The sequence below is a fragment of the Cyprinodon tularosa genome, unplaced genomic scaffold (genome assembly GCF_016077235.1).
Source record: "Cyprinodon tularosa strain WSP-4 unplaced genomic scaffold, ASM1607723v1 ctg474, whole genome shotgun sequence".
Lineage (NCBI taxonomy): Eukaryota > Metazoa > Chordata > Actinopteri > Cyprinodontiformes > Cyprinodontidae > Cyprinodon > Cyprinodon tularosa.
Genome location: NW_024039201.1, coordinates 459,636 through 476,574, shown reverse-complemented (window position 1 = coordinate 476,574; position 16,939 = coordinate 459,636). Strand labels below are relative to the sequence as shown.

Here is a 16,939-nt window from a genome sequence, read left to right as displayed (position 1 = left end):
AGGTTATCCTGAGCTATCTCTATAGTTATGCTGCTATAGGCTTAGACTGCTGGAGGATATAGGGGCCACTTTACATCATTCTGCTTCATTCTATCTCTACAAGTATTCTCCAATTTTACAGTGATTGTTTAATCTCTAACTTTATGCTCTCTTTTCTTTTTCTCCTCATAATAGCTTCATCTGTTCTGTTCCTGTTTTGCTGTGACACCACCCCACATAAAAATATCACCTTTGCTGCTGCCACCCAAAACCTTTGTTTCTACTGTAGATGTTGTAGCTTGACCTGTTTTCAGTGTAGCCCTGTTTCTGTGATTATCTGTATGTGCTCTCTTTCATTTTTTGACATTGGAGTTGGCTTTGAGGTTCATTGCCTGGCTGTGTGTTTAATGGATGGGCCTGGTTAGCAGTTACCTTTTGTATATCATGCTTCTTTCTGTATGTCTGCTTCTGTGTCATTGAACACCTGTAAGCCTTGGCAGATGGCCGCTCACACTGAGCCTGGTTCTGTCCGAGGGTTCTTCCTGATAAAACTTCCTGTTTTCCTCTGCACTGTCCCTACAAGCATGCTTGGTGTGAGGAATTGCTGTTGAGTCCTTAGATAGAAAACGTCCAACTTATCTGAATGATGATCTGGTTGAATTGTCTTCGTAAAGTGCCTTGACATTACATTTGTTGTGAATTGGTGTTATATAAATAAACTGAATTGAGTTGAATGACTCTTTGGAGACAGAATGTTTCTCTTTTTGCAGATGGTCCGAACCTGTGCAGTTACCTCCAATACTACGTTTCTTCTAATTGGTAGTTTTAATTATTTTTTGCTCCTCTGTTCTTCCACAGAGGAGGCACTGAATGGGATAATGATGATGCCAATAATTATGTGACTCATACAACAGAAGATCTCAACAGATTAAGTCATATAGGAGGTTCTGGATCAGCCAGCCTTCGTTTCTTTACTTGTTTTGCTTCCAAGCAGTGGGACTTTCTTAGTTTGTTCTGGTAGACTATGGACTCCCTGAGATTTCTCAAAGTTCTGCTTTGGCTATTGTTCTGCTTTTTGTGAATCGCCTCATTGGATTTCCTATCAGACTTGGAATCATTATGATTTTGTGAGTCTGCTAGAAACAAATGGCCTGATGGTCCATTTTAAATCTAACTCTTTTATAAATATTCAGTTTTTTGTTTCACTGGGGCATCCCAGGACTTAAGTCGTTCTTTCTGCTTGAATGATTAAGCTCAGAGTGAACATGCTTAATAGACTGTAGACTTAAAAAGGCCAAATAAAAAAAAAGCCTCCATAAAGCCTAGCGATTTGTTTATAAAGAAGATCTGAACGGTTTGCGTCATACTTTCAGTTTAATCTAAATGATGGGTTAAAATGTTTCCATCACGAATTCTGCTTTGACCAGGAGTCAAGGGTCTTTGAAGGAAAACCTGAGGTCAGTTTTCTTCTTGGAGACTGTACCTTGTTCTATAAATCAGTAAATGTGGAGGCCCCACTCCATGGTGATCCGACAAAGAGCTGAGATCTCAACCAACCTGAAGGACATTGTTCTTTGTGATTAAGCCTTATACCCAGGAGTTGATGCTGACTACCGAACCTCTGATAATTAAATAAAATGGAGGAGACATACAGTTTATATCATCTGTATTCATGGGTCAAGGGTAAGTTTTATGCATGCTGCTTCAGATTCCTGCAGATCTATTAGAAAGTCTGTAGGTCAGGTGAAAATAAATTCTTCCTTAATTTAACTAAGTATAATATACTAGCATACAACATCTGTCTCAGAAGTTAAAACAGTTCACAGTACACACCTCATCATTAAAAAGTCAGATTATCTCTGAAGAAACCACTTTGACTTGAAAAGCCATTGATCGCCCACTCAGACATTGATGTTCTCCCTCTCAATTATCATGAAAGCATCCAAATGAGCCTCCAGTGGGAGCATCGCAGCCCTTATTGTCTCATTTATAGACAGAAGAGGCTGTGTAGTATCACAGCAGGATGGTTACTGTTCAGCTTCCCCTGAGGAGATAACCTCCTCCGTTTGCCACAGCCTCACCCCTCCCAGCTGGGTACTCTGCAGCCGTTTCATGAATAAATCAGGGGTTAGTGGTGGGAGATGCTTGTTTCCCTATGTACTCTGTCCCGACGATGAGAGACCTCGGTGTCGCCCTGGACCATCCAGCTTTTCCCACTGCGTCGCTGCATTATTCAGACTGCAGTTCCTGAGTACTCTCTCTCCAGCATTTATTGGCTGGTTTAGTGTCAAGCATTCGTCTGTGCTGTAAAATGAGGACCAATAGTATGTTGTAGCAACTCTTTTTGGGTCAGCCTGTTTCTATCCAGTTAACAAGCTGAGCTCTAAACACCCACTGGTTGTTCTTTACATTGTTTTTTATTTTTTGGCAGAAAAATATTTCCTAATTGGTTATCAAAATAAAGCTTTTTTTAATAATTTATTCTTATGTCTCCATGCTCTGTGTTTGTCAGCTTGTTTTATCCGTCCATCAACTGTTGTGTTGATATAAGGCAACATGTTCAGCTACTGACAGGTTCACTGTAGACTGTGTGTAGCTATGATCAGTCCTTCATTTAGCAAAGAATGTTTAGTGGAGAATGTACCTGCTGGTGAAACATGTGGGAGGAAGCGCTGGCTAGATAAAAACATGCAAATGTCATTTTCTGTCATTTTCTTGAAGCTGGCGATTTAAATATTTCATCCAGCACTTCTGACAGAGCTGAGAAGAGCTGTTGTAATTATTAAGATCTTTCCTCTCAGCGTGGAGAATTCTCAGCGGTGTAAAAATAATCATCCACTTTGTCTTTGAGTGTCTCCAGGTTCCTCAGACAAACAGGACAACGGCACTTCCTCCTTCTGAGTTGAAGAAGGCCGTCTGATGTCTTTGTTATGTGTTTGAGTGAAGATGTGGAGCAGAATGAGATGATGCAAAGCTTTTGATCAGGCAGCTCCTGTCTGCTTGAATTCTTTCAGCTTGGCGTGGAGTGTCAAGGTTCTGACGGTGTCAATTAGCAGCCGGAGCGGCGAAAGCTCCGCAGAAAAGAGCATGTCTACATTTAGAGCAAGGATGTGACAAAGACGCAGAGACAGATCAGAAACCAGCAGAACGAGCAAAGACGTGGTAAAAAAAAAAAACACCCCGCTGGGAGACACCTGAAGATTTGTTCAACTCTTTGCTGCTTGTTTGCAGCCCTTTGATCAACTTTCCATTATAAAACATGAAGAATAACAGGAAGTTATTAATTGAAATACATGATAAATTCAGCATTCTTTTGTAAAGGAGAATACGTCTACTGTCACCTGTAGCGCCATGGTACAAGATTAGAAGCAGCTAGCTGTCTCCCTACCATGGCTAACTCTTGATTCTTCTGTAAATCCACTAAAGCCTCATTAAGGTGCAATAAAGTCAAACCTCCACATCTGTAGGGGGAGAAAATACGACATAACACCTTGTTAGAGCTCATAATCAGCACTAGCTGCTCCCATAGGAGCTGCAGGGAAGCACACATTCAGAAAAAACAACTATGTCTGTATATGTATTTAATTTGCAGGGCTAACCAACTGAGACAGTGTTTATGATGGTGGTACTTACTGTGTAGTTGGACTCTTAATTTGCACCATTTTGAGCGTCATGTGGAAGGCGTTCTCTCGTCGCCATTAGGACTCTGGAGGATGGTACCAGGCATCTCATTACATTGGATCAAACTACAGAATCTAGCGAAAGTTTCTTCAGTTTGCCTTTAGATTGGACTTCCTAATCTTTAAACATGTGAAGGCAAAACTTGAAACGTAAAGGTCTAAAGATCATCTGGAGGATCTTTACATATAATTAGCAAACATTGCATGGAGAGGTTTATGCTTAGCCAAACTACCAGCTGTTTTTTTCACACTGGAAAAAATCCAAATCTAGATAAGTCATTTTTTTTTTAAATAAGTGCATTTGTTCTTGGATTTGAGGAGATAAAAGAGACATTTTGCCAATGGAACAAGACAATTTAGATTAAAAATAAGAAACGCAATTGCATTATCTTATTTCAAGAGCATATCATTTAATTATCTTATTTTAAGACTAAAAACACTCATTCCATTGGCAAACTATCGCATTTACCTACTCAAATTAAGGGTAAAAACACTTTATATAAGAATTTTTTACTTCTTTTTAGATTGTTTTTGCAGTGCAGCTCTGATACTGATGTTGAACATCTGATCATATTCAGGTTCTCTTCGAGTTAACTGTTTTCCTTCAGATGAAATCTAACAGAACCTCAGAGTGTTCTGCTGTTGGACTCTACACACCAGCAGTGACAAAACAAGTAGCACCTGAGGGGTAAGTTATGGGAAAAGCTGGCCTAACAGTGATGGCTAAAAGAGTGAGATTCCTCCGGTGGAGATTGGAGGGAATGACCTGTTATAAAAATATTCAAAATGTGGCTGATATATCTCAGGATCAAAAGAGGTTTACAGCTGGTAGACCTCTGCAGCCTGCACATATGAAACGCAGTCATGACAGATGTCTTTGCATCTCATTAAAAAGTTTCTTGGTCATCTGATGATGCACTGTGACAGGGCAACCACATTTCCTGAAGATAACCACTGTGGAGTCGTTCCATCATCAACTTGTGGTTGGCGGAGGTGAATCTACCACCACAGAAAAGCTGTTGGGAATTTACATTCTTCTCTATATTTTACACATTTTATTGAATCTGCTGCAACTGCAAACCTTCTTTCTCTCTTTTTCTTTTTTCTTTTTATTTATTCTTTTTTTGAGTGGACAGTAAACAGCAGATAGGTTAATGCCGTGATCAAAGACATGCTTATATGCAGACCGGGCGCCTCCGGGCGCATCACTGCTCCTGAGCCGAGCAGTGAAGCGCATGAGGGGAGCAGCTTTAACTGATGCTTTGTAATGCCCAAGCCCTAAGCACTTTCTGATTACAATGACATACATATATATATATATATATATGGTAAATTGCGTGTACCTAGATCACATGGCGCCCTTTTACAGTCTGAAGACTCCAAAGCACTTTATAGTACATTCTGTCATCCACTTATTCACGCACAGAGTCACCCACAATGTGGGTGTGGTGTCTTGCTCATTGACATGACAACTGAGATGGACAGAGTTGGGGTTTGACCCTTCTGCATCTTATGCCACTGTCACCTCGACTACAAAACCCTGATTTCTGAGTCCTACTGATACCTGCATAAAGCCAGTACTCAAATGTGTCATGATTGTTTCCTCTCTTCCATATCCAGTTCTATCACACGTTACATTTCTTTGAATGTTAGACAAATGTGTTTCTGCATTTTCATTTTCCCATTGCCTCTGCCATTTTCCTTTATTTTGTTATGAGTGACAGATTTTCTTGCCTCTTTGTTTCCTTTTATGCTGACATGTTCGGGGATCCAGACAAATTTAACATAAATATTTGTTTGACTTAGCTGTAATAATAAGTGATGTACATAAAACAATGGATAATGTCTATACGATTGAGTCAATTTTATACATAATAGTACAGCTTGACTGTCTAATGCAACATCTGCTTTTTTGTATCCTCCACTTTTGAATAGCAGCATCTTAACAGCTATAGTTGAGCTGTTCTTCCTTTATACAGTACCACATTTTACTGCTGTTTTACTGTCTATTAAAGTTAATTTGCTCATTCAATCATGCATTCATTCATTCATTCATAGGAAGGGATGGGACCTGAACTAGCGCCTTTTTACAAAGCGAGTTTAACAAACTCAGACTCAAATCCTCAACTATGAATTGATGTAGCCTAAGATTAGAAAACCTGAGTTTCCAGTTTCACAACAGCCGCTTAGTTTAATCCGAGTTAGTTTAATCACCGCTGAGTAGGTTATCTGCATTTGGTTAACAAGTCGTGCCAATTTGACGAGTCACCATGACAACAGACTACAGGAAGTTTCTATTTCCCACCACTTGAACTAGAGATTTTAGTGCAGAAAAGAACAATCTGTGTGTTAAAAGAAGGAGAAATAGCTACAGCTTCAAAGGAGAGGAAATGGAGAAGGAGAAGATTGCTGCTCGACTTAATGCTTACGTTTATATGCAGTCTACCATGTCACTATGTTCTAATATTTATTAAAAGCACTCTTCGCTCTGTTGTTCCATTTGTAAATCAATAAAATATGATGCTTCCTGGTCAAAATGGCATTCCTTGTTGGATATTTAATGATAGATTTTCTAAATTATATTTTTGCACCAGAAACTGAATTTCAGGAAGTGAAGGAAAACTAAATTGTACTAGTAAGAATTAAGTTTTATATGCCTAGAAATGTTTTAACTAGCCTTTTTGACATTTATCAGCTTGACCAAATATCTATGATATCTGAAGTATATTTCTTCATAGTCAAACTTATACAAATGCTGACCACCAACAACAGGAATATGAAAATCTAAAATTAATTTCTAGACATCCACAATGTGTATTCTAAATGTTAACAATGTCATTTGTTAACAGGTATTATAAAAACTGTCATTAAACCATGATTACATTTTGGATGTTAAAGTTAAGGATGCTGGGATGAACATCATTTTCACTTCACTGATAGTTTTATAAAGGAAACAGCTGCAGTCAGATTCCAAATGATCCGATCTGTATCCGATTTGAAAACAACAAATGTGGCCCAGATCTGATTTGCAGATTTGAAAAGTCAGAATTCATGTGACTTGGCCTGTTCACACAGTGAGGAAAGAATCTCACCAAATCACAAAGCAAATTGATTGGTATGCAGTGGGAACATAGCCTTATTGCTCATTAACTTCATGTGTTTAACTAACACAAAATGTCCTTGTAATTTTCTGCCACAACCGTTTCTGTTATCTAGTAAATAGAAATATTTGATCTTTTTACAGATATTTTTTTTTCTCTCTAAATGTCTCTCTAATGTAAATTACTCCAAAATATTGACAATTGTTGTCAGAACTTTTATTTTTAACAGCTCTGATAAATATGGTTGAAAGATCACTAAAAACAAATAACGGAAAATTCCTTCCAAAAAGTGCAGTATTTCATACAATAATTTTTACCAACATTTCTTACAGAGTAATTTAACACAATAGTTTCCTGTTATCAGGGTAGGACATGAAACAATTGTGTTAAAGCAAATATGGATGCAATCGAAGCAGGGATTGTATTTTTCATTGTTTCTGTGGGCAGCAAGTCTAAACATACTCTTTCTAAATATTATAATATATATTATATGCCGAAACGTTCATCTCTTTATTCTTCACAAAACATTAAAACCAAATAGAAGAACTGGAATGCCTTGCAGGGCTGAAGCCGTCATTGTTTCAAGAACTTAAAACCCACCCTGTGTGGTTTTCTAGTCAAGAAACGCGTGATTCTCTTAATTTTGTTTGTTTTAATTAAATAATAAATTAAATTAAAAAGAAAACACATTCCTGAGAGATTACCTGTCCCCACAAGGAAGGAAAAAATTGGCCACACTGCTCTCCTGCAGCTCCTGTCATTCAATAATTGGATCTTCTTTGAGATTTTTGGGTTGTTTTGGCAACAGGAGTCTTACACACAAGACGCGTGTAGGTGGAGTATGCGCGCGCGCGTGTCTGTGTGCGGGAGACAGCTCGTGAGGATCTTCCATCCCACAGATTGTCCTGTTCAGAGCGCAGACTCTCCTCACCACGCAGCGCGCTCACAGGTAAGGGGGAGGAGGGGTGGTGGTTGAGGAGGAGCCTGACTCACGCACGCACCTCTCTCACCCGCGCAGACACGCGCACGGCGCGGCGGTGAGCGGAGCGCAGTTATTTGGTGCTGTCGTTGCGGAGCAGTTCATCCCCTGCGGTTCTGTGGTGCGTGGAAAAAGACTCCGCATAACATCTCCCCTCCTCTCCAGTCTCCTCTCTGCTGTTTAGCATGTTCTGGATCATGGCAACAGTGCGGGACGTGGGCAGGGTGGGTTTTTCATGCCTTCACAGACGGAATCCGTGGGGCTGCTGCAGGAGTTAAAGGAGTGATATCTTTCTGTTTTCTGGGCTGGAGACCTGGAATGATCCTGGAATGTTCCTGGAATGATGGTGATGATGCTGGAGCAACAAGCGTGCGGCGGCTCTGCGCACACTTTGCGGTGATAACGCGCACTTGAAGGCGGACTGTTGCATCTGTCTGCAAGATTTCAGACAGTTTGTGTTTTTTTCCAACAAAAAGGAACTTGGCTCTCGGAAGCCTCTCACTCCTCAGAGAAGTGCTTCATCCATACTTCTGCGTTTTAACGCTGGGAGAGCTTTGATCCCTGTGCAGGGGCGGAAGCAGTGGATCCAGAGCCATGAGCTGCCAGAAGAGTGGCCCCCCAGAGGTGAGAGCAAATCTAATGCTCCGGATCCTGTGGATGATTCCAGCTCTCATGGATGTAGCTGGAACCCAGGAGATATATGCACCACACTCCATCCGAGTGGAGGGAGATGTGACACTGGGGGGGTTGTTCCCAGTGCATGCCAGGGGTTTTCCGGGAACGCCTTGTGGGGACATCAAGAAGGAAAACGGCATCCACCGGCTGGAGGCCATGATGTACGCGCTGGATCAGATCAATGGAGATGAGGACCTGCTTCCTAATGTGACACTGGGTGCTCGGATCCTGGACACCTGCTCCAGAGACACGTACGCCCTGGAGCAGTCTCTGACCTTTGTGCAGGCCCTGATCCAAAAGGACACCTCGGATGTCCGCTGCACCAACGGGGAGCCACCGGTTTTTGTGAAGCCGGAAAAAGTTGTGGGAGTTATTGGTGCGTCTGCGAGCTCTGTGTCCATCATGGTGGCCAACATCCTGCGGCTCTTCCAGGTACGGCTCTTTTATCTTCATCAGTCTCATCATCAGTCACACGGGCTTCCAGAGGAACTCACTCTGATTGGGAACGTGTTCACAGTGGTTGTGATGCTTTAGCCTCTAAATTGTTTATCACCTGTTTGATGATGTGAGCTAAAAGCTCCTCAGAGAAGGTTTTATTCAGCTGAGTTTTTGTTTTAGTTGTTTTAGTACCAACTAGACATCATCCAAACCAGCTGCTCTTTGATTTTGACTTTAATTTTTAAAAATGTCAGGTATTAACTTTGAATAGTGCTTTATTAATCAGAATCAAACATTAAATTCCCCTCAGCTGTCTGAGAGACTGACTAATAAAGCTGTGGGAGAGCAGGAACCTGCCTGAACGTCATTTCTTCTTGTAAATCTCACATATGGATAGAAATGACCTCATTAAATGCACAGTGTCTGGGTTAAAACTAAAAGCTCCATAACCCAAAACACTTCATAAAAGATAAAGATAAAAAAGGGTTGACAGACATTTCCCTGGGGAATCTTTTTCTATACCAGCAGAAATTCAGGTGGATTTATTTTGATCTTCCACTGATTTATAAACATAGCTCAAAAATCCATCCTGACTTCCTGAGGTCATGGCCATCAATCTCTCTTTCAGCCATTTCAGATGGTCGACCTCTGCAGGTAACTCAACACGTGTGATAGGACTATAATGAGACTTTCCACATGACACAAAACTGGCTGCAGGTTAATTCCACTCATACTATTATGATAAATAATTATTCCTGGAAAGAAAAGCTTTTGGAACATTAACAGCTCCTGGGTAAACTGAAGCCCAGGTCTCCCCTGATTGTGGAGAGAAGGACTGTGAAAGAGGTTTGGATGTCTTCTAGTTTCTGGGGTCCTCTGGGCTGCTTCACAGCATGGAGAAAAAACTCTCTGCCACCAAGAGGTCATTTAAACTGCAGGAAGTGAGTAGATAAACAGGTCTGCTGACGTTCTCTAGTTTGGACTGAATGAATCAGCATCAGGTGGAGGCTGGAGTTAAAAAGTGGGAGGGGACGTCTTCATTCAGTTCCATGCAATATACTCTCAATTCATGTTTCTGAGCTTTTATTTTGAGGCAGATCTTGTCTTCATTCCTACTGTAGGTACAAACAGCTGTACTGTAAGAGCTTAGAGCTGCAGCTGCTATAGAAAGAGAAATCCTGCCTTTAAAGTTTAGCCCTGCTAAAAACAACCTGCTGCTCTGTTTCCACACATCTGAACATTTAAATTAAACTGAGGTCCAGCATCAGCCATACATTGTTTTTTGTACAGCTGCAGAATATGCTCCAGTAAGGAAGGTCCTGTTAGAAATCCTTTGACTGTTTTGATGGCCTTTACCTGAACACTGACACACATATGATCCATCATTGAACAGCATTTATTGAAGGATTCTACTGTATGGATTTCTACAGGCTTTTCAGTATATATAGAAAATATGGTCATCTAATTAAGACATAGTCTAAACACAGCGTTCCTCAAAGGGCCGAAGTTTAAAAAAAAAATCCCAATAGCAAAGGGAATATTGATGTACAGGATAGCTAATGAATTAAAGAATGAGGGAATATGAAAACAGTTTTATGATTCCTAAACTAATTGATTGATTGATTAATTGATTATGTTTAAACAGCCAAGTAAAAAGAATAAATCACAAAGCGATCAAATAAAATGTAATAATACCACAGAAAATAAATTAAATTAAATAATTTGCAAATAATACTCAAAGCCTTTTTGAACAACAGCGTCTTTAATTTACTTTTCAAAAGACCCGGTTCAGCGAAAGCACAAAGATCCAAAGGGTTCTTCTCCAAGAAGGTAGGGCACCACTAGTACTGCCTATTCACTACAGTGATAAAGCCTAGCCTTTGAAATGCCGAATAGGGAGCTGACTGGATGGCCTCCAAGCCTGCCAGGACCACAGACCCTTTATGGTTTATTTAAAAGACATATTAGAGGCCATAAAGAGACATAAATAAGAGAGTAAAATTCATTCAGACAATAATGAAAGATTTGAGATTCTGTATTCAAGCCTGGACATTTCTTCTAGGTGTCTAGAAACTGCAGCTGTCAATTTAACAGAGAATCTTGTTCTAACGTTTATATACTGGATTCCAGTTTTTTTCAGGATCCAGTGTTATATGCTGTTGTTTTGATAAAGGAATCTTTTATGGGGCCCCATGATAGATTATGCAAGCTTTAAAACTGCTATCAAGATGCATTCAATTGCATAAACTGGTGGATAAAAAAACTTGAATGGTCAATTTATTCATGCTTTGTTTCACTGTTTACTGCTGAAAAATTAGGGAGAACGCAAAAATTATTCATTTTACCGCTGGATTTTCTTTTTATATTTGAAATATCTATCGGGGCATCTTTTTTTCTTCTTTTGGGCCCCAACTCAATCAAGGGCCCTTAGAATCTTAGCTTTTCCCCCTATTATGGCACCCCTGGCTATACATGTCAGGACATTTACACCATCAACCTCCAGGTAATACTCTGAAATCCACTAATCAGATGCTGTTGAATATGCCTGGAACAAAACTGAAGTCTTCCTGTAACATTAGAGCTGCTTAGAGGGACAAAACTGTCTCTTTTTTAAATTGTTATTGAATTATTCATGATTATTCGGGTTTCTGTGTTTTACAGTAATACACTTTACTCAATCTAAGGTGAAAAAAAAAAACAATTAAAATGTTTTACTTGTACAGACTTTAGTAGATTTAACTTCTCGCTTTTTGTAGGCTTCAGAGGGACGAAAGTTGACAGCTAAGTTTGAAAAAAAAAAAATACAACTGTCTTTATTCCACTTTCAGAAAATGGGTCAAAAGGAATGAAGAAGGTCAGCTTGCAGGTGTTTGTGTGTTATGGTAGGGACTGAGACTTCACAATGCTTCTCTCAGTGGAATAAAGAGTGGAAGGTAATTATTTTCCCTGGTGATGTAAAAATCATCTGTTCCACAGCTGCTCTCACCTCATTAAGCCCCTGATGTGCCTAAAGAACCCAGTTGGCTCAGGAGGCGCACCTCAAACACATTAAGGCTCGTCGTTCTGGACTGCTGCCCTGCCATCAGAGCATCAGGCCCGTGTCAGAGCCGCAAAAGATTTTATAAAACATCAGGAGGAATCAGCTAAAGGCAGAGCAGAGTAGATGTTAACTGTTAATCATCATATCTTCCCCATTTGTAGAGGCTGAATAGTTCTTGGCACAAGTTTTAAGTTTCATTGGCGGATCTAATGACTAACATTGACTATTATGATGCATCAACATCAATATTTACAGTCGACATATGACCTCAGTGAATGTATCTACTGCTGTGTCTCCTGTTCGATAGACTTGAAAAAGATCATTGCCCTTAATCTAAGATCTGATGTCACTGGCTGACAGGTTCTCCAATACTGACAGAATGACAGAGGAGGGATGTCTGGTCCAAGAGTTTCAGTTTGTCTCATAAGCCTTACAAACTCTTCTAATCTTGTGAGTAAACGGAGAACTAGGGACACAAAAGGACAGTCAGAGTCTTCCCAGATTTAAATAGCTGTGGCGTCTGACTGAATAATTGAACCAAGTGAGGATCCAGACTAAAGGACTGGATCTGCTGAGGATCCAGACTAAAGAACTGAACCTGATTAGAATAAAAAATAAAGAACTGAACCTGATTAGGATAAAAAATAAAGAACTGAACCTGCTGAAAATCCAGACTAAAGAATTGGACCCACTGAGGATCCAGACTAAAGAACTGAACCTGATTAGGATAAAACATAAAGAACTGAACCCAATGAGGATCCAGACTAAAGAACTGGACCGATTAAGGATGCAGACTAAAGAACCGGACCCACTGAGGTTCCAGACTAAATTACTGGACCCACTAAGGATCCAGACTAAAGAACTTAACTGGATTAGGATAAAACACAAAGAACTATACCCAATGAGGATCCAGACTAAAGAACCGGACCCACAGAGGATCCAGACTAAAGAACTGAACCCAAAAGGATCCAGACTGAAGAACTGGAACCACTGAGGATCCAGACTAAAGAACTGAAGCTGATTAGGATAAAACATAAAGTACTGAACCCAATGAGGATCCAGACTAAAGAACCGGACCCACTGAGGATCCAGACTAAAGAACCGGACCCATTGAGAATCCAGACTAAAGAACTGGAGGTACTAAGGATCCGGACTAAAGAACTGAACCTGATTAGGATAAAACATAAAGAACTGAACCCAATGAGGATCCAGACTAAAGAACTGGACCGATTAAGGATGCAGACTAAAGAACCGGACCCACTGAGGTTCCAGACTAAATTACTGGACCCACTAAGGATCCAGACTAAAGAACTTAACTGGATTAGGATAAAACACAAAGAACTATACCCAATGAGGATCCAGACTAAAGAACCGGACCCACAGAGGATCCAGACTAAAGAACTGAACCCAAAAGGATCCAGACTGAAGAACTGGAACCACTGAGGATCCAGACTAAAGAACTGAAGCTGATTAGGATAAAACATAAAGTACTGAACCCAATGAGGATCCAGACTAAAGAACCGGACCCACTGAGGATCCAGACTAAAGAACCGGACCCATTGAGAATCCAGACTAAAGAACTGGAGGTACTAAGGATCCAGACTAAAGAACTGAACCTGATTAGGATAAAACATAAAGAACTGAACCCAATGAGGATCCAGACTAAAGAACCGGACCCACTGAGGATCCAGACTAAAGAACTGGAACCACTGAGGTTCCAGACTAAAGTACTGGACCCACTAAGGATCCAGACTAAAGTACTGGACCCACTAAGGATCCAGAATAAAGAACTGAACCTGATTAGGATCAAACATAAAGTACTGAACCCAACGAGGATCCAGACTAAAGAACCAGACCCACTGAGGATCCAGACTAAAGAACTGAACCTGATTAGGATAAAACATAAAAATCAGAACCCACTGAGGATCCAGACCAAAGAACTTGACCTGCTCAGGCTCCAGACTAAAGAGCTGGAACCACTGAGGATCCAGACTAAAGAATTGGACTCGCTGAGGATTTAGGTTAAAGAACTGGACCGACTGAAGATCCAGACTAAAGAATTGGACCTGCTGAGGTTCCAAATTAAAAAACTGGAACTATTGAGGATTGTGACTCAATTTAGAAATTCCGGTTCTTTGATTAGGGTACAGCTAAATCACATGAATGTTTAAATTGCTGTCAGTTGTTTTTACAGATCATTATCCTATAAATGTTTTAAAGAGTTAACTTATTGATTTTAATCTTTCAACCACTTTATAAATCAGACAGTTTGCTTTAATGCTTACAATACTGTGTCATTATAGATATAGTAAAAATAATATTCCCATTAGTAGCTGATCTGTTCTGAAAACCTGTCTTGGTCCAGATTAGAGACCTAGAATATCTGAAGCAGTTCATTTTTTGCACAGTGTTTACATTGAACCAGAGTTTGTATTTTCTCGTAATTACACCATCATGAACACAATGTAATGAATTCTCAGAGTGGGGGAGACCTGGATGCTGTTGTTGTTGTGCTTCATGGGTTTGTTCTGCAGTAATCTGGGTTCCAGAAGCTGCCGTTAGCATCCAGTGTGAGTGCCTAATGAGCCTTCACCTCTGTCCCACCCATTAACTCCTATTACCAGCAGCAGCAGCGGCCCTGCTGATAGGAACAAAACATATTTATCTTCTGAAAGCATATGAACCACCTACTGGTCCAATTAGTTGACACGTTGGGTATGGTGGGCGATTAGTGACACTCTATTAGAAGCAGAAAGCTGCCAAATTGTTTTGTTTTGATCAAACGCTTCATGTTCAGTTTGTTGTCAAATGAACGGGGTGGGCTGATAATGTTCAGTCATGGTGGAATTCAATAACCCAAGATGGCCACCTGAACCCAGCCCAAAAGCAGCACAGCCCAACCACTTTCAAACTTTATAAAAAATAAAAATAAAAAGCATATAAAACGTGGCCTTAAAATTCTTTATCCTTAAACTGTTTTCATTTCTTTGAATTTTGGTTTTAAACTTCAAATTGTTTAAATAAACAGAATCAGAATTTCATGAATAACAGAACCATCACAACTTAGTTGGAATGAACTTGCCTTTTAATCCCACAGGGTTTGTTTACTGAATGATAGGTTAAAAAGTGTTAAAGCAACACTACATAATTTGAACTAAGTATTAACTTAATTTAAGATATATTAACTCATTCTTCAGGTCAACATACAGTACTTACTGCATATAATTGCTCTGTGCAGGTAACCTTTTGCAAAAACCCACCCATGTAACTTTAAAGGTTTGGATCTGTCAATAAATGAGTCATGTGACTGACAGCGCTGCTTAAACACCAGAGTTAACTAAGCTAAAAGTTGTATTAAAATGAACATGACACCTGGCACCACAAACAATTTTGGTTCTCTGATGAAGGATTTAATCTAGAGCACTGAATGCACTATTCTTTACAAGAAACAAAGCATTTTCCATCTGCTCTTCCAGAGTGGTCTCCGTCTGATATCAAAAACAGAGGGAGGCTGGTTTATTTTGTGACGGTGCAGTGTAGTGCTGTCAGTAACTTTCAGAGGCACCAAACCTGGCAGTTACAGGTCTAGAGCCCCTAAACAATAAAGGTTAGTCAGTGTTGCTTTAAAGTCTAACACTAACTTGGTTAGACACTTCAGATAGGCAGCAGATTATTTCACAACAATGAAAGGTTAAAAAAATTATCATAATTAACCATAAACTCTCATTATAGAACTTTACATGTAAATATGCTTCGTACAAACGTGTTCCTCCATTGTTAGTGGTTTGAACTAGAAGAAGCTGAAATGAGGAATTTAAGGGAACTTTGACGATGAAACTCAGCAGCGCTCCAGTGTGAATTACTTGTAGTGTTATCTACTGGAATAAACAGCTTCTTTGTACATTTTACTTTTTTTGCATTAAATAATTTAGAGCAAACTGGATACATTCCTTGAGTTTGTCAGTGCATCAGAAACTGATAAATCAGCTGGTACCTGTTAAGATTATTTTTATTATTGATATTTGAGTCTGTTAAATCCTAGTAATACCTGCCTGTTATGTTTCTAAACTAATGTTTTCCTAAGTAGTTTATCTAATTAGTACAGTTCCTCTGTCAGGATAAAAAGTCATCTTCATTATGTACATGGCAAAGATTTGGTCATGAAATGGAGTGAGGGATGTTCCTCATTTATTAACGTGTGTGATGTAATGATGCGATGATGTGGCAGATTGTAGTTGTATGAAAAGCTTCTTTAACTGCGATTAGGGGCTGAATTATTGTAAGCTCTATCTTCTGTCACCCTAAGCAAATTCTCTGGTCTGAGTAAGATTAGAATTTATGTCAAAATCTGTTGTAATGTCTAATAGTTATTTAATGCATGAAGTATTATTTAAAGAGTTTTTCCCGAGAGATTTCTTCTCAGAAAAAGAACCAGAGAGAGAAAGCTTAAAGGTTTAAACACGGAGTTTTACTTGACATACCGCTGACCGCAGACAAGGTTAGCTCGGACAGCCGCAGGTTTAGGGGCCTGTTGGAGCTCAAACAGCAGAAGGCCAGCTTGCAGCATGACCACCCTTTTGGAAGTTACTCTTCCGCTTTGCTGAGGGTTACTAATGACATCTACATGGCAGCTGATGCTGGGTCTACATCTCTCCTTGTTCTCCTTGATCTAACTGCAGCCTTTGACACTGTGGACCATAACATCCTACTACACCGTATTCATGTGGAGGTCGGTCTCTGTGACACCGTTCTGGACTGGTTTAAATCTTTTCGCTCCTATCGGCTGGAATGTGTTAGCCTTGGCAAGGCCAAGTCCTAGGCTGTCTCTGTGTCCTGTGGTGTCCCACAAGGGTCAGTATTAGGGCCCCTGCTGTTTTCCCTTTACATGCTGCCTTTGGGTCAAATCATAAATCGATATAACATCTCCTTTCACTGCTACGCCGACGATATACAACTTTATATTAGAACTGGAGCATCATCACCATCTTCACTTAATGCTTTCACTACCTGCCTGGAGGAGATAAGGAAGTGGATGACTCAGAATTTC

General features: G+C 40.0%; 1 protein-coding gene across 1 annotated transcript in view; it reads left to right on the top strand.

The window, feature by feature from the left end:
- The first annotated feature begins 7,647 nt into the window (after window positions 1-7,647).
- LOC119794301 (metabotropic glutamate receptor 7) overlaps window positions 7,648-16,939 on the top strand; it is a 195,090-nt gene continuing 185,798 nt past the window's right edge. Inside the window, exon 1 of the mRNA XM_038301790.1 lies at window positions 7,648-8,846. Coding sequence (XP_038157718.1) covers window positions 8,334-8,846 — 513 coding nt within the window. The 5' untranslated portion in view covers window positions 7,648-8,333. The remainder of the gene's footprint in view (window positions 8,847-16,939) is intronic.